The sequence below is a fragment of the Oncorhynchus clarkii genome, unplaced genomic scaffold, assembly GCF_045791955.1.
Source record: "Oncorhynchus clarkii lewisi isolate Uvic-CL-2024 unplaced genomic scaffold, UVic_Ocla_1.0 unplaced_contig_13601_pilon_pilon, whole genome shotgun sequence".
Classification (NCBI taxonomy): domain Eukaryota; kingdom Metazoa; phylum Chordata; class Actinopteri; order Salmoniformes; family Salmonidae; genus Oncorhynchus; species Oncorhynchus clarkii.
Window position 1 is genome coordinate 14,610 of NW_027261009.1, and position 26,153 is coordinate 40,762.

Sequence of the window (26,153 nt, forward strand, 5' to 3'; positions counted from 1 at the left end):
AAACTTAGAACGTACACTTTCACCAAAGAGAACTACACCCCTAAACCATTATGTCTGCCTGAGCCTAACGAAAATCCGACACCCTCCCTCTGGCTATATAGACGGGTAGATTTAACAGAGCGCCCGAAGAGGAGACAATGTGTCTACTGTGTGATCATGGCCGAAAACTAAATCTATTTAGTGTTTTATTGTCCTCTGTATGTCAATCTAAGACATGTTGTGTCTTGTAAAAATGGTGATGATAACCCTGAAGTATTCTGGTTAAGGGACAAGCAGAGGCTTGAATTGTGTTTCAGGCAGGGCGTATTTTAGATGGCTCGGTTTGTCCACAATGCCTGAAGGAGAAATGTACTGTTTGCGTAGTGTGGCTAGATGGTAGCTGTACTGGGCATTTTTATTGTAGGAGTATAGTTTGTCAAATGTTATTTAGTTCTGTCTTATTTTTAGACATAGGCGGCCCAAAATAAAACTCAGGCGGCCCACCCAAGACTTTTCTATGCAGGAAAAACCCTGCTGCTGTTAGTTTTCACGACAGCGGTGCGTGTAGTAGCTTGTTTTCATCAAACTGGTGTGGTGAGATCTCTTGATCCGTTGGAAAATGGTGACGGATGCTTATTTCAACGAGTCCCGTGGGCAGAGCTAGGCATGTTGCACTGGGACACATTTTAATACAGACAAATCATCTCATTCTATTTCTAAGTAAAAGCCATATCAATCAGAGAAGCTATTTGTTCTCACTTTATAATAGAATAGTCAGATTTTTCTGCCTGGCTGTGACGCTCTTTTCCTGAATTGTTAGGATTTTCTTGTGATCACAAACAAAACGACCCATTTTGTTCAAATAGATATAATTTGTTTTCTTTGAAAATGTGGGCCTTGCTGAGAATAGAACATTCAGTTTTCTGCCTGAGTCTGGAGCTACCGCTATTCTCTGTATTATTTTATGACGAGAACAAAACAATTTATTTTACTCAACTAGAAATGGAAATAAAAGGTGTTTCTTTAAAAAGATGGCCCTAGCTGACATAGACTGTTCCCTCGCCTTTTCCCCCTTGTGGTTAACCATGGCTGTTGGTTATTTACCAGGTAACAAGAAGTCAAAACGAAACAACTGAAGCAATATCTGGCTGTCATGGTTAACACAACCGCATGACATTGAATGTTACCTGAATTGACTCAGAAAGGTAACATAAATAGGCCTACAGTATCACAGCAAGGTCAAACAGGTGTGTTTGTGTCAGATTATCCAGTGTCCACGGCAACATCATAGATTATTCTCTACTGTGATGTGTACTGTGGTTTTAGCCATGCTCTCACTAACACTCGTCTTTTCAAGGTCTCCCCTCCCCTTGGACCGCGACTAAGAACACCCTGGCCTGACACCTGGACATACTGTACCTGGCCCAATCCCACCTGGCCCCCTTCTTACCTGCTTGTTGATGCCTGCACATGTTCTTGCTCCCCCTCAAGTCATTGATCCTTCTCCGCACAAACACAGAAACCTGGATTCCATTACTTACCATGACGTCTTTATGAAAAGCCATTTGACCATCTGACCAAGGCTCTCAGAAACTCAAAAGCAGAGCGTTATACATGGGAAAATTTGGAGAAAATGGTGCCCTTTGGGATGCCTTCCGCCTGTTGAGCCCCACCCTGCTTATTGTAAACTGTTACTTCAGCCCATCACCCCAGTTAAGCAAATGAAGGAGAGAGGCTGTGACTATAATTGATGTAGTAAATGACTTTTCTTGTCAATGACTTTATTTGATGAACTTCCTTCATGGTGTGTCCCTTTTTGAAGGTCGAATAAAGCCAAGACATCCCTCTGTTCATTGATGGAATATTCAACAGACTGAACAGACTGTTGAATATTCCGTCATTAGTTGCATTGCAGTTGTGTGTGTGGTGATACTGCCATTCAGCCTCATCTAGCCTTGGTATGGAATAACTGATAACTGACAGGCTCAGACCATATCCATAATGACTATAGGGAAAGTACTAACTCTTCAAGACCCTATGGTCTGATGGCTTTTGATAAAGACGTGATGGTAAGTAATGGAATCCAGGGTTCTGGGTGTGTGCAGAGTGGGATCAGTTACTTGATGGGGGAGAAAGATCCAGTGGAGGCAGCAAAAAGCAGGTAGAAGGAGGCCAGGTGAGATTGGCCCAGGCACGTCTAGGAATCAGGACACCAACAGGCAGGTAGAAAGAGGCCAGGTGAGATTGGCCCAGGCACGTCTAGGAATCAGGCCACCAATAGGCAGGTAGGAGGCCAGGTGGGATTGGCCCAGGCACGTCTAGGAATCGGGACACCAACAGGCAGGTAGAAGGAGGCCAGGTGAGATTGGCCCAGGCACGTCTAGGAATCAGGACACCAACAGGCAGGTAGAAGGAGGCCAGGTGAGATTGGCCCAGGCACGTCTAGGAATCAGGCCAGGGTGTCCTCAGTTGCGGTCCAAGAGTCTCCGTAAGGGGAGAAAGAGAAAAGATGAGTGTTAGTGAGAGCATGGCTAAAACCATGGTACACATCACAGTAGAGAATAATCTATGATGTTGCCGTGGACACTGGATGATCTGACACAAACACACTTGTTTGACCTTGCTGTGATACTATTGGCCTACTTATGTTACCTTTCTGAGTCAATTCAGGTAGCATTCAATGTCCTGCGTTTTTGTTAACCATGACAGCCAGCCAGCATTGTAAATAAAGAGATGTGCAGAAAGATAAGCAGCCTCTATCTGTGGATCCTTTCCCCTAATGTATTTTTGTGTCAGCCAGGCCCATCTTTTCTCTGAGTCAAATAAATCTCTGATCTCTGAGTCAAATAAATTGTTTTGTTCCGGTAACCAGATAATCCGGACAATTGTGGTAAACAGCGCCCCACTCAGGCAGAAAACGTAATGTTCTATTTGAGCAAAATAAGTAGTCTTGTTGTGATCACAAGAAAATCCTAATAATTAATGTAAAGAACGCCACAGTCAGGCAGAAAAATCTGACTGTTCTATCATAAAGTGAGAACAATTAGTTTTCCTGGCTGCTAATTAGAGATACTATAACAGTAAATGAATAGATGACTGCCATAAACCTGTCTCCAATACAATCGCATAATTTACACAGACCCACTGCGGAATTTGAACAATGAATCTCTTTGTGAAAAGGTGTCCCATGGTCTGTTTTGTCAAGGAGGTCAACGTATTCCAAACACTGGTGGTAACCAGATAATCGCGATAATTTTGGTAGTAAATGATGCCCCTCTTCTCGTATGTACATTGCAAACTGTCTGGACTCATTGGCATAAGCTACAGACGAACACAATTTGCATTTTATCGATGGCAATTTGAATGCAGAGATACCGTGACGAGATCCTGAGGCCCATTGTCATCTGAATGGATTTGGAAGGGGAGAGAGAGCACAGTTAAACTTATGTAGACTCAATTAGCCTAGTTATCGTTACCTAGCTGAGCTTAACTAGCTTCTGTCGGTTTAATGCAGTCAAGACAGATACTATGTAATTAGATGAGATAATAAATAACTAGCAATAAGTTAGCAACCAAATGACTCATGTTGGTAAACTATCTCACTCCCCCTCCTCTCACTGTCAACTGCATTTTCAGCAAACTTAACGTGTGTAAATATTTGTATGAACATAAGATTCAACAACTGACACATAAACTGAACAGGTTCCACAGACATGTGACTAACATAAATTGAATAATGTGTCCCTGAACAAGGGGGGGGGGGGTCCTCATGGACTGCACCAGATTTGTCTTGCAGGAAATCACGCACAGAACGAGCAGTATGCCGCGTGGCATTGTCATGCTGGAGGGTCATGTCAGGATGAGGGAGGAGGATGTCTTCCCTGTAACACACAGCATTGAGAATGACAACAAGCTCAGTCCGATGATGCTGTGACACACCGCCCTAGAACATGACGGACCCTCTACCTCCAAATCGATCAAATCAAATCAAATTTATTTATATAGCCCTTCGTACATCAGCTGATATCTCAAAGAGCTGTACAGACACCCAGCCTAAAACCCCAAACAGCCAGCAATGCAGGTGTAGAAGCACGGTGGCTAGGAAAAACTCCCTAGAAAGGCCAAAACCTAGGAAGAAACCTAGAGAGGAACCAGGCTATGTGGGGTGGCCAGTCCTCTTCTGGCTGTGCCGGGTGGAGATTATAACAGAACATGGCCAAGATGTTCAAATGTTCATAAATTACCAGCATGGTCAAATAAAAATAATCACAGGCAGAACAGTTGAAACTGGAGCAGCAGCACGGCCAGGTGGAATGGGGACAGCAAGGAGTCATCATGCCAGGTAGTCCTGAGGCATGGTCCTAGGGCTCAGGTCCTCCGAGAGAGAGAAATAAATAGAGAATTAGAGAGAGCATACTTAAATTCACACAGGACACCGGATAGGACAGGAGAAGTACTCCAGATATAACAAACTGACCCTTGCCCCCGACACAAACTACTGCAGCATAAATACTGGAGGCTGAGACAGGAGGGGTCAGGAGACACTGTGGCCCCATCCGATGACAACCCCGGACAGGGCCAAACAGGAAGGATATAACCCCACCCACTTTGCCAAAGCACAGCCCCCACGCCACTAGAGGGATATCTTCAACCACCAACTTACCATCCTGAGACAAGGCCGAGTATAGCCCACAAAGATCTCTGCCCCGGCACAACCCAAGGGGGGGCGCCAACCCAGACAGGAAGATCACATCGGTGACTCAACCCACTCAAGTGATGCACCCCTCCTAGGGACGGTATGAAAGAGCCCTAGTAAGCCAGTGACTCAGCCCCTGTAATAGGGTTAGAGGCAGAGAATCCCAGTGGAAAGAGGGGAACCGGCCAGGCAGAGACAGCAAGGGCGGTTCGTTGCTCCAGAGCCTTTCCGTTCACCTTCACACTCCTGGGCCAGACTACACTCAATCATATGACCTACTGAAGAGATGAGTCTTCAGTAAAGACTTAAAGGTTGAGACCGAGTTTGCGTCTCTCACATGGGTAGGCAGACCATTCCATAAAAATGGAGCTCTATAGGAGAAAGCCCTGCCTCCAGATGTTTGCTTAGAAATTCTAGGGACAATTAGGAGGCCTGCGTCTTGTGACCGTAGCGAACGTGTAGGTATTTACGGCAGGACCAAATCAGAGAGATAGGTATCAGCAAGCCCATGTAATGCTTTGTAGGTTAGCAGTAAAACCTTGAAATCAGCCCTTGCCTTGACAGGAAGCCAGTGTAGGGAGGCTAGCACTGGAGTAATATGATCAAATTTTTTGGTTCTAGTCAGGATTCTAGCAGCTGTATTTAGCACTAACTGAAGTTTATTTAGTGCGGAAAGTAGAGCATTGCAGTAGTCTAACCTAGAAGTGACAAAAGTTTAATTTTTCTATTTTTCTGCATTTTTGGACAGAAAGTTTCTGATTTTTGCAACGTTACGTAGATAGAAAAAGCTGTCCTTGAAACAGTCTTGGTATGTTCTTCAAAAGAGAGATCGGGGTCCAGAGTAACGCCGAGGTCCTTCACAGTTTTATTTGAGACGACTTTACAACCATTAAGATTAACTGTTAGATTCAACAGAGGATCTCTTTGTTTCTTGGGACCTAGAACAAGCATCTCTGTTTTGTCCGAGTTTAAAAGTAGAACGTTTGCAGCCATCCACTTCCTTATGTCTGAAACACATGCTTCTAGCGAGGGCAATTTTGGGGCTTCACCATGTTTCATTGAAATGTACAGCTGTGTGTCATCCGCATAGCAGTGAAAGTTAACATTATGTTTTCGAATGACATCCCCAAGAGGTAAAATATATAGTGAAAACAATAGTGGTGCTAAAACGGAACCTTCGGAACACCAAAATTTACAGTTGATTTGTCAGAGGACAAACCATTCACAGAGACAAACTGATATCTTTCCGACAGATAAGATCTAAACCAACCCAGAACTTGTCCGTGTAGACCAATTTGGGTTTCCAATCTCTCCAAAAGAATGTGGTGATCGATGGTATCAAAAGCAGCACTAAGGTCTAGGAGCACGAGGACAGATGCAGACTCGGTCTGACGCCATTAAAAGGTAATTTACCACCTTCACAAGTGCAGTCTCAGTGCTATGATGGGGTCTAAAACCAGACTGAAGCGAAGCATTTCGTATACGTTCTTTGTCTTCAGGAAGGCAGTGAGTTGCTGCGCAACAGCCTTTTCTAAAACGTTTGAGAGGAATGGAAGAGTCGATATAGGCCGATAGTTTTTTATATTTTCTGGGTCAAGGTTTGGCTTTTTCAAGAGAGGCTTTATTACTGCCACTTTTAGTGAGTTTGGTACACATCCGGTGGATAGAGAGCCGTTTATTATGTTCAACATAGGAGGGCCAAGCACAGGAAGCAGCTCTTTCAGTAGTTTAGTTGGAATAGGGTCCAGTATGCAGCTTGAAGGTTTAGAGGCCATGATTATTTTCATCATTGTGTCAAGAGATATAGTACTAAAACACTTGAGTGTCTCTCTTGATCCTAGGTCCTGGCTACTGAGCTTTGAAGGAATACTCAGATTTAAAGAGGAGTCCGTAATTTGCTTTCTAATAATCATGATCTTTTCCTCAAAGAAGTTCATGAATTTGTTACTGCTGAAGTGAAAGCCATCCTCTCTTGGGGAATGCTGCTTTTTAGTTAGCTTTGCGACAGTATCAAAAAGGAATTTCGGATTGTTCTTATTTTCCTCAATTAAGTTGGAAAAATAGGATGATCGAGGGCTCTTCGATACTGTCTTTCCAAGCTAGTCGGAAGACTTCCAGTTTGGTATGGCACCATTTCCGTTCCAATTTTCTGGAAGCTTGCTTCAGAGCTCGGGTATTTTCTGTATACCAGGGAGCTAGTTTCTTATGAGAAATGTTTTTAGGGGTGCAACTGCATCTAGGGTATTGCGCAAGGTTAAATTGAGTTCCTCAGTTAGGTGGTTAACTGATTTTTGTTCTCTGGCGTCCTTGGGTAGACAGAGGGAGTCTGGAAGGACATCAAGGAATCTTTGTGTTGTGCTATAAATTCACAGACAACTTTTGATGTTCCTTGGTTGGGGTCTGAACAGATTATTTGTTGCAATTGCAAATGTAATAAAATGGTGGTCCGATAGTCCAGGATTATGAGGAAAAACATTAAGAGCCACAACATTTATTCCATGGGACAAAACTAGGTCCAGAGTATGACTGTGACAGTGAGTAGGTCCAGAGACATGTTGGACAAAACCCACTGAGTCGATGATGGCTCCGAAAGCCTTTTGGAGTGGTTCTGTGGACTTTTCCATGTGAATATTAAAGTCACCAAAAATTAGAATATTATCTGCTATGACTACAAGGTCCGATAGGAATTCAGGGAACTCAATGAGGAACGCTGTAATGGCCCAGGAGGCCTGTAAACAGTAGCTATAAAAAGTGATTGAGTAGGCTGCATAGATTTCATGACTAGAAGCTCAAAAGACGTAAACCTCCGCCTTTGCGGGATGCACGAGGGATATGGTCACTAGTGTAGCCAGGAGGTGAGGCCTCATTTAACACAGTAAATTCATCAGGCTTAAGCCATGTTTCAGTCAGGCCAATCACATCAAGATTATAATCAGTGACTATAATTGCCTTTGAAGTAAGGGATCTAACATTAAGTAGCCCTATTTTGAGATGTGAGGTATCATGATCTCTTTCAATAATGACAGGAATGGAGGAGGTCTTTATCCTAGTGAGATTGCTAAGGCGAACACCGCCATGTTTAGTTTTACCCAACCTAGGTCGAGGCACAGACACGGTCTCAATGGGGATAGCTGAGCTGACTACGTTGACTGTGCTAGTGGCAGACTCCACTATGCTGGCAGGCTGGCTAACAGCCTGCTGCCTGGCCTGCACCCTATTTCATTGTGGAGCTAGAAGAGTTAGAGCCCTGTCTATGTTGGTAGATAAGATGAGAGCACCCCTCCAGCTAGGATGGAGTGCGTCCCTCCTCAGCGGGTCAGGCTTGGTCCTGTTTGTGGGTGAGTCCCAGAAAGAGGGCCAATTATCTACAAATTCTATATTTTGGGAGGGGCAGAAAACAGTTTTCAACCAGCGATTGAGTTGTGAGACTCTGCTGTGGAGCTCATCACTCCCCCTAACTGGGAGGGGGCCAGAGACAATTACTCGATGCCGACACATCTTTCTAGCTGATTTACACGCTGAAGCTATGTTGCGCTTGGTGATCTCTGACTGTTTCATTCCTAACATTGTTGGTGCCGACGTGTATAACAATATCTCTATACTCTCTACACTCGCCAGTTTTAGCCAGCACCATCTTCAGATTAGCCTTAACGTCGGTAGCCCTGCCCCCTGGTAAACAGTGTATGATCGCTCGATGATTCGTTTTAAGTCTAATACTGCGGGTAACGGAGTCGCCAATGACTAGAGTTTTCAATTTGTCAGAGCTAATGGTGGGAAGTTTTGGCGTCTCAGACCCCGTAACGGGAGGAGTAGAGACAAGAGAAGGCTCGGCCTCTGACTCCGACCCCGCTGCTTAATGGGGAAAACCGGTTGAAAGTTTCTGTCGGCTGAGCGTTCCTACAGCATTTCCCTCCAGAAACCGTGAGAAAGTTGTCCGGCTGCAGGGACCGTGCCAGGGGATTTATACTAACTATCTGTACTTACTGGTGGCACAGACGCTGTTTCATCCTTTCCTACACTGAAATTACCCTTGCCTAACGATTGCGTCTGAAGCTGGGCTTGTAGCACAGCTATCCTCGCCGTAAGGCGAACGTTCTCCTGTATATTATGAGTACAGCGACTGCAATTAGAAGGCATCATGTTAATGTTACTACTTAGCTTCGGCTGTTGGAGGCCCTGACGAACCATATCCAGATAAAGCATCCGGAATGAAAAAAAAAAGTTGAGGAAAAAACAAAAATATAAACGGTAATTAAAAAGTAAAAACCGTAAAGTTGTCAGGTAGCAAAGTAAGGTTGGCAACAAAACACAAAACGCACAGCAACACGTAAACAAGTCTGCAAGTTGTGACCGGAAATGGCGTCCCGCTCCAGAGTACAGGCCTCGGTGTAACGCTCATTCCTTCCGTGATAAACGCGAATCCGACCATCAGTTGTGCGTGGCCACAACTGATTGTATACTGTACTCTATACCATCTACTGCATCTTGTCTATGCCGTTCTGTATCATCACTCATTCATATATCTTTATGTACATATTCTTTATCCCCTTACACTTGTGTGTATAAGACAGTAGTTTTGGAATTGTTAGGTTAGATTACTCGTTGGTTATTACTGCATTGTCAGAACTAGAAGCACAAGCATTTCGCTACACTCGCATTAACATCTGCTAACCATGTGTATGTGACCAATAACATTTGATTTGATTTGACACAGTCATGGGTGAACAGGGAGTACAGGAGGGGACTAAGCACACACCACTGAGGGGCCCCGTATTGAGGGTCAGCGTGGCAGATGGGTAGTAATTTAAATGTTTTAATCTAATTTTAAAACATACAATCTACCTGCAGTGAAGCCGCTCAACATTTACATTACATTCAGTCCTCCAGCAGACACTCCCATCCAGAGTGACCCACAGGAGCAACCTGGCTCAAGCGCTCCGCCCAAGGCCACAAGGACCGAATCTCCACCAAGTCGAACTGGGGACCCAAATGAGCAACCTCTTGGCCACTGGTCCTAGCTACCATTCACCAGGCCACCAACCATCCAAGATCCCCCCACAACCCCCCCACCCCCTGAAAAAACCTCCCCGCCACTCTCCAACCCCAAACCCCTCCCATCCCTCCCAAGACACCGTCCCCCTCCAACCCAACCAAAACCACCACCCACCCAATGCACCAACAAAAATAACTAAAGAGAAAAACAACAGAAAACAACAATGCTAAAAAAAAAGACAGAGGAAAACAAAACATCTAAACAGCAAGGCCAACTGTATACGTTTGAGTGCATGTGTGGCACTATTTACTTGTGTGTATGTGTGGGTCCGTGTGTATGCATGTTTGTGTGTTTGAATGTGAGTGTGTGTATGCATGTGCAGATGGGTTGATACCTATCCTCACCACCTGGGGGTGGGCCGTCAGAAAGTTCAGGATCCAGTTGTAGAGGGAGGTATTTAGTCCCAGGGTCCCGAGCTTGAGTGGACTATGAATGCTGAGCTGTAGTCAATGAACAGCACTCACATAGGTATTCCTCTTGTCCAGGTGGGAGAGAGCAGTGTAGAGTGCAATAGCGATTGCATCATCTGTGGATCTGTTGGGGCGGTATGTGAATTGGACTGGGTCCAGAGTGTCTGGGATGATGGTGTTGATATTCACCATTACTAGCCTTTCAAAGCATTCCATGTTTACAGATGTGAGTGCTACGGGACGATAGTTGTTTAAGGAAGGCTACCTTTGAGCTCTCAGGAGCAGGGTCAATGGAGGTCCGCTTGAAACATGCCAGCTGGTCTGAGCATGCTCTGAAAATGCACCCTGGTATTCCATCTGTCCCAGCTGCCTTGTGAGTGTTAACCAATTATGTGTATAAACTCTGAATTGCTAATGCCATGTATTGGACATTGAGAGGCTTTGAACCCAACGTTGGTCCATATTGGCTCTCACTGGTAGGAGCAGCCCTCCATAGCAATTAATGGAATTCTACAGTATTTCAAATAAATGTTTCATGGACAAAATTACACCTATTTAATAAGTTTGTTGTTGTAGTGGGGGCATTAGCAATCTAAAAAATATATACTTTAAGGAAAATGTTTTTATATATTTTGTCATGTTTTATTTGTATGTTTAACTCACATAATATAAGGTGTCTGTAATATAAAAAAGTAATGTAGGCATTAATTTTAGAGGGGTTGGGTTAAATTCAGTTGAATGCGTTCAGTTGTTTAACTGACAAGGTATCCCGCTTTTCCCTTCCACATAATGAATCCATTTCTGTGCTTCCGAAATATTTTTTTTTACAACCGTGGGGTAGTGCGGATGGTTTCAACACAGCGCCCCCTCACAGTCATCTAGTGTTTATATAAATAATTGGCGTTAACTTAACAATTGCCCCCATGGTATAAATAAAGTTTGTTTTATGGATTAATTATAATGAATCTCAAAGTCTACAATCCATAACAAATTAGCCTCTAAAAGTTTCCCGACATTGTTTGAGTGAGAGTATTGTTCTGATACGAGAGTCCACGTCCTGTACAAGTCATCGTATGACAGGAGGAAGTGAAGGCAGCAGTTGCAAGATATAGTCATTTAGCCAGCTAATCTCAGATACATTTTTTTTTATCAGAGAAGATATGTCAGCAAGCATGCAAATTAAGGTAATAACGTTCTCTTGTTGAAATGTTTGACTTCTCGTGACAAACTGACCAATGCATTATGCACTAGCTAGAATGTTACAATTCTACAGCGACACACGTGTCACATTATGCTAGTATTAGCTAACCAGGATATAGCTAGTTCGCTAGCTAGCTATAGCTACACGGACAACGTTAAACTCAAATGTCTCAAGTATAAACTTTACAGCTTGCAGAACTAGTCAGTTCACTAGTAGCTAGCTAACATCATGCTAGTAGGCATCCGCTAGCAGTCAAACTGTATCACGTAGCTACTGTGGAATGGTCATTGACATTACTCCACTTCGATGCACCTACCTAGCTATTAATTTATGTGACAGGTCAAGAGTGTGACTAATGACATGTATAATGACATGTATATTCTTGCTAGATTGGAATCATTGGAGGCTCTGGCCTTGATGACCCAGACATATTGGAGGGAAGAACTGAGAAATATGTAGACACACCTTATGGAAAGGTAAGTTCAAATTCTAAATATTCTATTGTGGTAGGCAGGCTGTCTCTGCTATGAACAAACAATCATGTGCACCTTTGAGTGATACACGATATCGACATCTCCGCCATTTTCTGGTTGCTAAAATTCAAATAGTTCTCCTAATTTCAGTGTGACAAAACTAGCATGTATAGTGTTGGTATAGTGTTGAGAATCATTGTACCATCCAAACCGCTGTGAAATATATTTTCCATAACCAAAAATATTTTATTTTCAGCTGTTTTGAAACTGGTGTACAACACCGAAGTAAAAGACTCAAACTAAATGTAAACTCGAAGCATAGAAATAGCACACACAGAACAGATGTACCGCTTCTTAGACTTGCTTTCAATGAGAATGACGGATCCATTTTTATGTGAATTTGGTTGGGTACCACAAAAATGACATTGCAGCTTTAAAATGACAAGTGCCACCAATCTTAGTCCTGAATGTGGCAATGCTTTCCATTGTGTACAGCACAGCCATTACTAACCTAATATTGGACGAAAGGAGCCTAACATTACTCCATAGGCCAAGGACTTTGTTTCAGGGTTCTCCAACTGGCAGGCTGAATTTAGCCCTCGGGTGTAATGTTAGGCTCTGAGCAACAACAAAAAAGTTTAGAAATTATGTTGTAATCAAATATATATTTTTCGGGCTTCTTGCGGTCAATTTGCAGTTTACAAATGATTTGTACTTAAAGGGAAAGGAGATGCCTAGTCAGTTGCACAACTGAATGCATTCAACCGAAATGTCTTTCTCATTTAACCCAACCTCTCTGAATCAGACGTCCACTTCATTGGCCCAGGGAAATGTTTGTTGTTTGGGGTTAACTGCCTTGCTCAAGGGCAGAACGGCAGATCTTTCAACCTTGCTGGCTTGGGATTTCAAACAACAACCTTTTGGTTACTGGTCCAACGCTCTTAACCGCTAGGCTACCTGCCGCGGTTATGTTCTGGACCCTTGGCCATCCGCTAAAGAACTAGATCAATGGTCCCTGACATACATGTTCCGTTTAAAGGGCAAATTAGCTCTGGAAGCAAAAACCGCTAAATACGCCATCTAAATGTGAGCCAAGGAAAGCCCCCCGGCCAAACCCTTCCCTAACCCGGACGGCGCTGGGCCAACTGTGCGCTGCCCTACAGCTGGCTGGGATTGAACCCCAGGCTGTAGTGGCAGTTAAGACAGTCTACAGTAAGTATATATTTTCCATTTGTGAAATAATTTGATGTGATATGAATGCAAAGGGATTTATGTTCCTGTAACCGTACCGCAATTAAGCCTCCCTAGTCTTAGATTGCTGTGCCACTCGGGAGGCTCAATTGTGGTATGGTTCTAGAAACATAAATCCCTCTATTTGAATGTCACAATAAAATATACACTTACTGTTTTAACACAGTTGCAGCAGACAGTATTTTTCAGTGACAACACATTTGTGGCGTCTGTCTTCCGTTTACACACAGGTGTTTGGAGACACCGATAGTTAATTAGCACAGGTAGTCCACTCTGTCTTCTGTCTGTTTTCAGTAAACATGGAACTATGGCCGTGTGGGAACCCTATAAAGTTTTCTATCAATTTAACCTTTTGTTTTATGCTTCCAAAACCGTATCGCAAGCGATGCGTGTTAATTTTCAGACCGAGCGTAGTGGCTCTTAACAAAACTCCCCTCTACAGACGACACAGACGTCCAATTATTCGTATGTGTAATGGAACTGAGTCATTACACATAAGTCATTGGCTATCTAGTGTGTGTAAGCGTAATTGTTAAGGAAGTGTAGTTTGTCAACTGGAGACACACACACGGTGTGTTGATACTGTGCAAAACTTATACAAAATGTGTTGCTTTTTTATTTGAAAGATTTTTCTATATGTTATGAAAGATAAGGGGAATATCGGGATAGGTTTCGAAAACCAGTTTGAAAGTGATGTTTATTGACTTTTCTAAACGTTAAAACACAGCGACTGTAGTTCACATGGAGCCAAATGTGGACAAATGTAACTGAGAAGGGTTTTCCAGAGCTACATAGCCACGCACATTTACATAAAGCAAAATGGCCCTTGTCTCACGATTGTTGAATAAAATTATTTTTGATTTTACTCTGCCGATTGTCCGTGGGGTTGGTCCTTCAGCTGGTCAAACTTTTTGACAAAATATCCACTGGAAAGTATTCTTAAACAGACTTCAAAACGGGGGTCTCAGAGAATGTGTGACAATCGAGATGTTTGCTCATGCATGTGATGCATGTATGTTAACCAAAGTCTTGCAGGTGTTTACATGGTTTTGCGCATGTGCCAGGGGATCGAAATTTCAACGACAGTAGCCAGGTATAACATTTTGACCAGCTGAAGGACCAACCGCACAGATAACCGGTAGGATTATGGAAAATCTATTTCACAGGGGTTTAGATGCTACAATGATTCTCTACACTATGCATTGCTTGTTTTGCCACAAACTAAAATTAGGCAAATTATTAGAATTTTAGCAACCAGGGAAGGGCGGCGTGATTTCCGCGTAGTGCATCTTTAAACTTAGAATTGTTTACTTGACTTTTATACACCTTTAAATTGACTCCTTAAAATAATTGAGTCTGTCAAGTTTGCCACCGGCGTGCTGCTGTAGGGAAGTAAAGCGAAAGTCGAATCCATCACTTCCGTTGTTTGGCTGTGTCCATAGCAACATTTAGAAAATGAGGTGGATACCAATAATTGGTATAACAGTCTGGTTTATTAGGCAATACCAATCTCTGCGTTCCAGTGTAATGCCAATATTTTTTACCAACTGAAAACTGTGCCTTAGATACTGCCTAATAACATCTCTACTCTTTTCCCCCCCGACAACCCAACCAGCCTTCAGATGCCCTTATAATGGGGAAGATCAAAAATGTTGAATGTGTGCTCCTTGCAAGGTAAGCAGTGGAATGAATTGGAGAATCTCAATTGCATTCTCTTTGCGTCCTCTCTCCTCACCTCCTTCTCAAAACTCATTGGAGGAGGATGAGGCGAGGAGAGAGGACACGAGGAGTATGCAATTGAGATTCACCTGTGGAGAGATCCTAGGTGTACTGAACCAGATGAACTCCACCTCTGTTTCTTATGAATTTGTGCCATCTAGTGGCTGTGTGTTGCAATTTTAAAACATATTAGACCTGATCTCTCTTCTCCAACACCCTTTAGGCTAAACATTCCCCCAATACCAAGTCCACCACTAGCCCTCTAGCTAACTTATGCAGATGTCTAATAATCAGATAGGTATACTTAGAATGATTTTGTACGTGTTTTTTTAAAAAACACTTGCCCTTTTTAGAAGTGAAGTTTAAACGTATTGCTTCGCCTACACATACAAATCTTTTTAGAGATACAGAAGTTTCCAGGGGATTAGGTGCTATAGGAGTCAAATTAGAGATTCATTTTCAGCCTTTGGTAAACACTGAACTATTCACACTCCACATTATACTGGTCCCTAGGCATGGGAGACAGCACACCATCATGCCAACCGACGTCAACTACCAGGCTAACATCTGGGCGTTGCGAGAGGAGGGCTGCACACATCTCCTGGTCACCACGGCCTGTGGTTCCCTCCGGGAAGAGATCCAACCAGGAGACATCGTCATCATCGACCAGTTCATAGACAGGTGAGGGCCAGAGTTTCCTAGGCCTGGAGTCCAGGACTCACCGAAGGTTGAATCCAGGCTTGAAATGAGAATGAAAGCAGTCTGTTGGACATGGTGGTTGCCAGTGGTTAGTTCAGTTGTTGTTGTCTATTGAGTGAGTCCAAATCCAATGCTTCCCTGGTATATGTACTGTTATGTACACTGAACAAAAATACAAACGCAACATATAAAGTGTTGGTTTCATGGGCTGAAATAAAAAATCTCCTCCCTACGCAACAAAAACGTATTCCTCTCAGATTTTGTCCACAAATTTGGTTACATCCCCGTTCTCCTTAGCCAAAGATAATTGCAGGAATGTCCACTGGTGCTGTTGCCAGAGAATCGAATGGTAATTTCTCTACCATAAGTTGCCTCCAACTTCGTTTTAGAGAATTTGGCAGTACGTCCAACCGGCCTCACAAATGCAGACCACATGTAACCACGCCAGCTCAGGCTGGGCCTGGCTCCCCAGCGGGTGGGCCTACGCCCTCCAAGGCCCACTCATGGCTGCACCCTGCCCAGTCATGTGAAATCCATAGATTAAGGCCTAATGCATTTATTTCAATGGACTGATTCCCTTATATGAACTGTAACTCAGTCAAATCTTTGAAATTGTTGCATGTTGCGTTTATATTTTTGTTCAGTATAGATATGGAGTAAAAGTCAAATGCAGCCTATCTGTAAATGCTACCAATTGAAAGTGTAGATATTGTTTAGGTTTCTACATACCCGATGGAGTATAAATAGAACGGTACATGTGTCATGGCAAAACAGAATGTTTGTAAAGCCATGGGGGTAGAATTACAGTAGGAATGACAAGTCATCAAGAGAGAATCTCAGTTATTTGAAGAACTATTCCCAAGTCACTATCTCTGAAATGGTCCGGTATGGCTCAGACAAGGATTTCTTAATCTCTCAACCATCTTTCTCCTGTTTTAAGTTCAGACAGTGCGACATCTATCTCAACTGATAACATTCAAAAGAACTTGCAAGTTGTCCATTATTTTCCCTTCCAAACAGTGACTGATGCTGAGTGTGTGTACAGTATTCCAGCCTGGGGCAAGGCAACAACAAAGGCCATGGTGTCAAACAGAAACAGACGGTGGCATCCAGGCTCACATTACTCATCTCTGAAGGCCACGTTCTCTGACTGGTATTTCTGATAGTCAACGACTCAACTATCATCCCACAGCCACCCACCACCGTTCATCTGTCTCATTTCCTCATTCCCTAAAAGAACCAATAAGAGAAGGAAAGAGATTGTGTGTCATGATTGGTGGATAGGCGATGCTCTGAAATGGACTCTGCACTGAGGGCCCGGGACTTGGCGGAGTACAGCTGCCACGTGTGTCACGTTGTGGCTAGAGCTGCGTCCTGAGAGGAAACCAACACTTTTTAAAAATTTTTTTTAAAGAACTGACAGGACTTATAGGGTTTTAAGGGCTGCTGGTTTGAAACGGGGGTTTTTGTTTTGTTCAATATGTGGTTTTCTAGTTTCTTGTGAAGGAGGAGGACAGTGAGGTTTTGATTGAACTGAGACCTAGGATCTGATGAGGTTGTTCTGTTGACTGGCTGTTTGATACCTTTTTGTAGGAAGTGCTTGTATTACCTGAAGCGTTGTGGAATGTGCTTAGGGCGTGAATTGTGACATACCGAAAGTTCAGTGGGTCTATCCTCCCATGTCGTAGCTGTTTATAAGGTTCAACTGTGTTGCAGTGAAAGCGATGAACTCAAGAGAAATAGGCCTAGGTGGAAGGTTGCATCACAAATTGATCTCATTTGAATAAGGATGCAGTGAGGGAATCACGGGGAGTAAAACCATCATGACTGTTCAGTTTTGAATGTTATCACCTTTGTGTCAGTCTATGGGAATACATTTCAGTAACAGGTCGTTTTAATACTTCAGCGTGAGTCATGTTTCCCACGGTTAGGATAGACCTCTGGACGGCCTTCAGTTGAGCAGCATTGTTTAGTAAACTGTGGCCAGATATGATATCACTTCAGCTCTAGGCCCGGAGAGGCAACAGCAGGGTCCCAACAGTCAGCGAAGCAGATTAGCATCTTGTTACTGTAAGTACGTAGGCCTGCACCACACCTAGGAATCAACACACCATTCACAAGTGTCTCCTCTCCGGCCGTTCTCACTTTCATTAATAATGAAACAGAAATTAGACGCAGCACCTTCTCAGTAAGTTTGTCAGAAATCTCTGTGGGATGATTCCCAGTTGAAAAATTCCCTCTGTGCTTGTTCCCTCTGTGCTTGTTCCCTCCTGGTTCAAGGGACGCTCCCACCACGATTTCAGAACTCTATCTGGAAATGTTGCTGCCCTAAACACATGTGATGGCCATCAGTTGTAGCGCTGATAAAACGTGTTGAATTTCAAGTTGTTTGGTGTACCATTTCCTCTACTAGTAATAGACTAGACTAGACTATTTATTATAGTGCACAAGCATTCATTGTTTTGATTGGATGGTATTTTTAGGACGATTACCCAATGTGTTTGCCTTCGCAAAGAAATACTGAATAAATGTAAGAAATAATGCATGCTCACCTATTTCTCCCCCCCCCCCCCCCCCATCTCTAGATTCCAAGTTACCACACACAACTCTACCCATTATTCTATCAGAGTGGAACATAAATCCTCTCATTGTCCTGAGGGTGCGTTGCTGCATTGAATTGAATTGTCAGTAGAATTCTATGCAATGAACCGTAAATTGAGAATGTGTTCATGAGGCAGTCTTGTTGATTTGAGAGTGCAGTGCACACAAACAGCTTTGTCTCCAAGCGCTGTCCGTTGTCCAGTAAGTCAAAACGTAGTGCCTTGAATGAGAAGTAACGGATCATTTCTGCACCCCTCCCTCGGGATTGCCACCTGACATTTACTCCACATCCTCTGTGCCTGACATCTGACATTGACTCCACATCCTCTGTGCCGCTCTCAGAGAAACTATTCGTCATCACCTCCAATCCACCCATATGTGTTGTCTATTGATAGCCTACTGTTACAACCAGCTGGGGCAGTCTCTGTTGGGCAGAATGGGGAACTAACATGTGAGGACTTGTTCAGTCTTGTCCTGCTGCGAAGCATGTGACCCATCAGCATATTTCTGGAAGGGTTTACTTGATGATTACGTTAGTGAGTTATTTGTTTTGCCCCCTGCTCCTGTTCCAAACACTGTTGGCCTGTCTAGGTTAGCCAGGGTTTCTCTGCTCCGCCAGTCGGCTGCGAGCATTAACGGTTCACCATGCCTCAGACAGTCTCTGTTCTCTCTCTCATTCACCACTGGAGTGTTGCACCACATTACAGTATGTGGTACTGGACAGCTGATGTGTAGTGCTAAGATGAGGTACATTTTCCAAACTACAATGAGTGAGCGATACAATACATAGCCTAATTATAGTCTCTCTGCTTTAACTAACAGTAGCCAATGTTCCTCCTCGGGAGTCTTGTTGACATTGACAACAGTAGGTTATTTCTCAATCGTGGCATTTATGGAATATTCTATGCTCATGTTTTAGTTGGGTGGGGAGGGAATAGTCTCTCTGCTTTAACTAACAGTAGCCAATGTTCCTTCTCGGGAGTCTTGTTGACATTGACAACAGTAGGTTATTTCTCAATCGTGGCATTTATGGAATATTCTATGCTCATGTTTTAGTTGGGTGGGGAGGGAATAGTCTCTCTGCTTTAACTAACAGTAGCCAATGTTCCTTCTCGGGAGTCTTGTTGACATTGACAACAGTAGGTTATTTCTCAATCGTGGCATTTATGGAATATTCTACGCTCACGTTTTAGTTGGGTGGGGAGGGAGGGGTGGGTTAGTACGCATTTCCTGTATAGAATAGTCCTGGAATGCCATGCTGTCTCAGCATTTCTGGAATGTAAGGTCACTCTGTATGGTAAACCAACCTCACCGTTTAGTAGTCGGCTCATGCGGACTCACTCTGACTATGATGTACCGGTTCTTCACAATGTTCTCTGTAACAGCTGATTTACTCTGTTAATGATGTGGACACTGGAGAGACCTGTTAGCAGAGCTTCACTGAGCTCTAACTGTGACACCCAAAGCAGAAATGGGTCATTGTATGTGTTGTGTAATTTCAAGCCTCAGTAAGAAATCATCTCCATTTACTGGTGTGACCAAAGGACTCATTGGCTCCTGTCAGTGTCCCTACAGTCTTAATGTGTTCCTCCTGTCAGTGTCCGTACAGTCTTAATATGTGTTCCTCCTGTCAGTGTCCGTACAGTCTTAAAATGTGTTCCTCCTGTCAGTGTCCCTACAGTCTTAATGTGTTCCTCCTGTCAGTGTCCGTACAGTCTTAATATGTGTTCCTCCTGTCAGTGTCCCTACAGTCTTAAAATGTGTTCCTCCTGTCAGTGTCCGTACAGTCTTAAAATGTGTTCCTCCTGTCAGTGTCCCTACAGTCTTAATGTGTTCCTCCTGTCAGTGTCCGTACAGTCTTAATATGTGTTCCTCCTGTCAGTGTCCGTACAGTCTTAATGTGTTCCTCCTGTCAGTGTCCCTACAGTCTTAATGTGTTCCTCCTGTCAGTGTCCCTACCGTCTTAATGTGTTTCTCTTGTCAGTGTCCCTACAGTCTTAAAATGTGTTCCTCCTGTCAGTGTCCCTACAGTCTTAAAATGTGTTCCTCCTGTCAGTGTCGCTACAGTCTTAATATGTGTTCCTCCTGTCAGTGTCCCTACAGTCTTAATATGTGTTCCTCCTGTCAGTGTCCCTACAGTCTTAATATGTGTTCCTCCTGTCATTGTCCCTACAGTCTTAATATGTGTTCCTCCTGTCAGTGTCCCTACAGTCTTAATATGTGTTCCTCCTGTCAGTGTCCCTACAGTCTTAATATGTGTTCCTCCTGTCAGTGTCCCTACAGTCTTAATATGTGTTCCTCCTGTCATTGTCCCTACAGTCTTAATATGTGTTCCTCCTGTCAGTGTCCCTACAGTCTTAATATGTGTTCCTCCTGTCAGTGTCCCTACAGTCTAAATATGTGTTCCTCCTGTCAGTGTCCCTACAGTCTAAATATGTGTTCCTCCTGTCAGTGTCCCTACAGTCTAAATATTTCCTAGTAACATGAGGACAAGGAGTTGTCTTTCTAAGCTTGCCTTTCCTCAGTGTAACGTTTAGGTGCTAGGTAGCTTCAGGGCCCTGGGTAGCACCTCGCAGCAGCCGGTTTCTGGGCTTGCTCATTTGAGCAGAGACTGGGTAGAGAGAGTGTGTGAGGGAGGGGCATGTAGAACTGGAATGTGGCCTGGGTGGCCACACTGGGTGACTCAGCGCCACAGCTCTGGAATCTGGAGGGCAGCTGCCTGTCGGCATGGCGACAAATGTTAAATGCTGGCTCAGTCCATCCTCACCACCCCTTGAAGTATGAAATGTATAATCATGGTAGCAATTGAAATGAAACAGTTCAAAGATCATGGGGAAAATATTAGACCAAAGTTGAGGACACAACAGTTCTCCTGACACGAGACTGAATCCAAACATTACACTGTTATGTGCATTTTACAGTTACTGTACTTTTCGCCACATTTGTTAATAACAATCCGATCATATTCTGGATACATTCAGTGACATGATAAGAATATTCCTGGAAAATGTGGGGTAGGTGCAACACAAGACAAAAAAATGTCAAGGGTTTGAGTGAGCGGACTAACTGGTTTCTCCAAGTGGCCACACACCTTTCCAAAGTGTACACAGTTCATATGTAATTTCAATGCACTTTATGACAAGTATTTTTTGAGCTCTTCTAGCTGTGCTGTTGAGGAACTAGAGCAGCACACTTGTAGTTGTTTGGAACACAGCCCTGCATCCCCGCCATCACACAACTAAGGTTTACACAATCAAAAAACGCTCCATTATAAATCGCATCTGGGACAGATGGGCATCATTTAAAAGCTGTTCTATTGACAACATGGCTAACATGACATCAACGCTCAATTTACTATAATCCTCAACGTCTCATCTTTCAAAATACATTGAGTCCTCTTATTTACAGCATTTCCCTCACTCAAGACAATAAAACATGTGCAAAGGTTTCCCAATTAGCAGGAGGTATGGGGACAACGTGTCAGTCAAACCCATACAGTGCTGAGCTCTGTCATTTTATAACATGTTACTTGTACAGCCACTCAAATCTAATTTAGGCATTTATCAGTGCCCAAATCTGCCATTTTCAATCTGTATATGGGTGCGAGTGGAAAGGGTTAATAACTAGTCACCTCCTCCTCCTCTTAAGGGTTTTGGGGGATTCCATGCAGTAATTCCCAGATTTAGTCCACATTGCTAAACAATTTGGCTCGTTTCAATGTCTGCAGCCATGAAATATTTTATTCTCAGTTTCTATGGGGATTTGTTTGTCTTCTGTATTGTGAGGGCCAGTTGTTGCAAAGCACCGGCTTGTTATTAAGACCCTGATCCATTCAGCATGTATTAGTCATTGTGATGATGACTACTTGTGGATGAGAAACACTTTGTTTTTTGCTACAGTGACAGGATGAATGCCTTTCACATTCAGACACCATTGTTGCCACATTGCACAACTCTAACCTTGAAAGAGAGAAAAATACCACCATTTGCCGTAGAATTTAGTCACTCTGGGCCTACCCTGTAAGATTGTAGTCTATTTATAGGATCTTAGAATGTGTTTGATAAAGTATTTTATGCACTGCGAGGAAACTAAAAAGTCAGACAGGAAGTGAAGTGTTAAACGGAAGAGAGAAATTCTCCCAAGTTCTCATTTTTATCACCAGAATAACTGCCAGCAGGTACGTTCTTCTTGTTTTGACCCCTGAGTGAGACATGGTAGCAGAGTTCTTCTTGTTTTGCCCCCTGAGTGAGACATGGTAGCAGAGTTCTTCTTGTTTTTCCCCCTGAATGAGACATGGTAGCAGAGTTCTTCTTGTTTTGCCCCCTGAGTGAGACATGGTAGCAGAGTTCTTCTTGTTTTGCCCCCTGAGTGAGACATGGTAGCAGAGTTCTTCTTGTTTTGCCCCCTGAGTGAGACATGGTAACAGAGTTGTTGAACCCAACCCTTGTCACTGACCTGTCATTTCCTGTGTGTCCTCCCTCCCTCCCAGGACGACAAAGAGGGCCCAGACGCTGTACGACGGGCGGTCCACCAGTCCTCCAGGCGTGTCTCACATCCCCATGGCTGAGCCCTTCTGCACCCGGACCAGGGAGGTCAGTGTCCACGGCCCCGTTCCAAATCAACCACTAGCACCTAGACCGGTGTCTGTGGCCTGGTCCAAATCCACCCCTGCCACTACAATGTAAATGTTGTAGTGGTGGGTGTTGCCTGCTGGGGAGTGAGTGAATGTTATGTCATTGGAACACAGGATGCTTGTGAGGGGAGGACTGCTCATAAATGGCTGGAACGGAGTAAATGGAATGGTATCAAATACCTGGAAACCATGGAAACTGTGTTTGATGTTCAATACTGTTCCATTCCTTCCGTTCCAGCCATTACTATGAGCCTGTCCTTCCCAATTTAAGGTGCTACCAGCCGCCTGTGCATTGGAACTTTTGATTGCTGTTTTTGGTGTGTAGTGAGGCTTTGCATAGTTACAATTATTTCCTTTCTAAGTGTTCATAAAACACACAAAAACACTGACCACTCTCTCCTAGAAAATGACGTCACGCCTCTCCCTCCCCATGCCCAGGTGCTGCTGGAGGTGGCGCGCAGCCTGGGGGTGAAGTGCCACCCGCAGGGTACGGTGCTCACCATCGAGGGCCCTCGCTTCTCGTCGCGTGCCGAGAGCCTGATGTTCCGCCAGTGGGGTGCCGACGTTATCAACATGACCAGCGTGCCCGAGGTGGTCCTCGCCAAGGAGGCGGGCCTTTGCTATGCTAGCATCGCCATGGCCACCGACTACGACTGCTGGAAGGAGCATGAGGAGGCTGTGAGTTTTTGTTTTGTGTGGAAATTCCCTCCCCATCGTATTTTTTTAAATTGATTGTATGCTCTGATGAAGGTCTTGCAACCGAAAGCTTAGCCTTATTTTTATTTTTTCACCTTTATTTAACCAGGTAGGCCAGTTGAGAACAAGTTCTCATTTACAACTGCGACCTGGCCAAGATAAAGCAAAGCAGTGTGACACAGACAACAACAGAGTTACACATGGAATAAACAATAAACAAGCCAATAACACAAACAATGCAATGACACAGTAGAAAAAAATAAAGTCTATATACAGTGTGTGCAAAATGCAATGAAATGTGTGCATTGATCCTAAGTGTGTGGAAATTTTATTCCATTACATATTGTATTGATAGGAAAGTTAGTATGAGAGGACAGGGAAGACAGGAAGAGAGTGTCAAACACGCAGTGGGATGGATACGCATCGACACCCAACGCTGACAGTGGCTTGCAGCCGCTAGTCAGCTACCCAGGCCGCAGGGAAGAAGCATTTACCCACGTGTGTGTGTGTGTGTGAGGTTCTGTAACTGTTTCGAGGAGAGATGTTTTGGAATGTCCTCAATTTTCAGTTGCACCACAACACAGGTTATCTGGAAAATTGTTATGCAAATGCACCCGTTTCACTAAGATGACGCATTCATGTACTGCATGTGGTCAATTGTCTTGTTACTTGGTAATATGTCTTACATCCGCTTTCACAGCAGCTGGACATTTCCAACTGCAATATTAGGCAAAAAATTAGTGACTAAGAACTGAAATGCGTCAGAGCTTTTTATTTTTACCACAGTAAAACACTTACTGCTTTCATTGTTTCAATTTCTCAGGGCTCCGGTCTTTTCCACCACATTCTTGACAAGGTGACATGACATTCAGCCTCACGTGGTATTTAGAGTCAAATCAAATGTAGGTTAGAGGTCACCGTCAGTGAATTCCATGAAAATTTTTCATAGAACGATTTCTCCCTGAATTTTGAGAACTAGCCTTTTTTCCTTAATATCCTGTGTGTAGTTAGTCACTTCTCCATCAGTAAGAGCCATTGTTTGGTAGTGAGTCTAAAACGTCCACGACATGAGGGCTGAAGTGACCGTTCTGTTTTACGGCTCTCTACGTGTACTCCAGCTGTCACACTGACCTAGAGGTCGACTCAATCTGATTTTAAATGCATTTATATTTGTACATAAACAAAGCAGGAATTCAAAATGTCTCAAGTTAATAACTAAATAGTCACATGCCTTTGTCACAAAGCTGTAGCAAAACAAATGCAAATAGTATTTTTCGGGATTTGAAATTGCACAATGACATTTTGTCTGGTATACATTTCCTCCTCGTCAGCATTTTACAGGCAACTGTTTACGTTTCGAATTCTTCCGCCTGATTATTATATCACTCTGAAGTACCACATGCATGCGCACACACACACACACACACACACAACAGCTTCCGAGTGAGTGACTGTCACCCACTATCCAGTTGATAAATTATGTCTGGGGGAGGCTCGGCTTCCCCTTCCTAGTTCCTGCAGCTGACCTCCTGGCCACCCCTCCCCCTCCTTCCCCCTCCTGTTGCACACCCTCTCACCACATCCTTCCGCCCTATCTACGCCTTCCCTCGCTGTGAGCCTGCCAGCCTCCGGTGTGAGTCCTGCCAGCTGAGGTTGAGTCACCGGTATACAGTTGTCCACAGGGCCTGAGAGATCACAACAAAACAGGCCCTCAGTTCAGGGGTGTGTTCATTAGGGCACACAACAACAACAACCCCAAAAATTTTGCTGATCATATGTTGTGGTCACTGTGCTACATTTCACAAAGTACCTTGGTCTTATGCTGTAGTGCATCAATCATTAAAAGGTTGTATAAGTGAATGTCCCTTGGAGTTCCATGGTAACATACTATCTTGGGTGGCACACCCCAACTGTATCGTCTTGGTATAAACGGCATGCTGTCTGGAGCTACATGGCATTTAGCCTAGTCGACAGTGTAGGAACAATTTCTCTGAATTCATCATAGTAGTTATCTCAATGTAGCCAATAATACATGTATGATTAGATTAAATTGTTTACATGTTTTGCTCCAATCTAAATGTTAATAGTGAAAAGGATTGCCTTATATCCTGCATTGCCTCAACCGTGTTGATGTTATCCTGTGGAGTCATGGCTTTGTAGCCGTATGTATTATAATGGGATTGTATCATTATTTACTGCACTGTAAGTAGCTATATGTATCACATCTTGATGCAGCCCTTGCTTGGTCAAAAGTAGTGCACTAAATAGGTGACCAGGTGCTATTTGGGATATAATCTTGATGTCATTGGAGCTGCTGTGTCCAAAGTCTCCATGGACACATCACTCTCTGTCTGACAGAGATTGATACCACTCTCTGTGTTTCAGTTATTGTCATGTGTTGTCATTACCACTGATGATGGAGTGAAGGACAGAGGTAGGTAATTACACAACAAGCAAGGGTTTAACAGACCATTCGATTATCTTTAGTGATTTTCATACTCCCTTTTACTTTAGCTGTTAGCTATACCATGCTTTAAGGAGTACAGGTGTTTCATACCGTCTTATTTTATAGTCTTATCAAAGCAAACTGTCCTGTAGAAATTACTCCACGGGCTAGCTGCCAATGTTTAAAGAGGATGGGCCTAGCTTTCAGAGCACCCCGTATTACACCCTGCAAGGTGTAAATCCTAAAACGTATGAAGGCTCAAAACTTATGGAAAACGTATGAAATAAATGCCTGCT

General features: G+C 43.6%; 1 protein-coding gene across 4 annotated transcripts in view; it reads left to right on the forward strand.

Moving 5' to 3' along the window:
• The window catches only part of LOC139403187 (S-methyl-5'-thioadenosine phosphorylase), a 33,164-nt gene that overhangs the window by 3,680 nt on the left and 3,331 nt on the right, over positions 1-26,153 (forward strand). The window contains exons 1-7 of one of the 4 annotated variants that reach the window (XM_071146895.1): positions 11,202-11,322; positions 11,729-11,815; positions 14,679-14,737; positions 15,296-15,463; positions 22,572-22,674; positions 23,154-23,393; positions 23,521-25,267. In XM_071146895.1, coding sequence (XP_071002996.1) covers positions 11,299-11,322; positions 11,729-11,815; positions 14,679-14,737; positions 15,296-15,463; positions 22,572-22,674; positions 23,154-23,393; positions 23,521-23,664 — 825 coding nt within the window. In that variant the 5' untranslated portion in view covers positions 11,202-11,298 and the 3' untranslated portion in view covers positions 23,665-25,267. Of the gene's footprint in view, positions 1-11,201; positions 11,323-11,728; positions 11,816-14,678; positions 14,738-15,295; positions 15,464-22,571; positions 22,675-23,153; positions 23,394-23,520; positions 25,268-26,153 lie in introns of those variants that run through there. The other 3 variants (XM_071146893.1, XM_071146894.1, XM_071146891.1) reach the window with 3 other exon arrangements.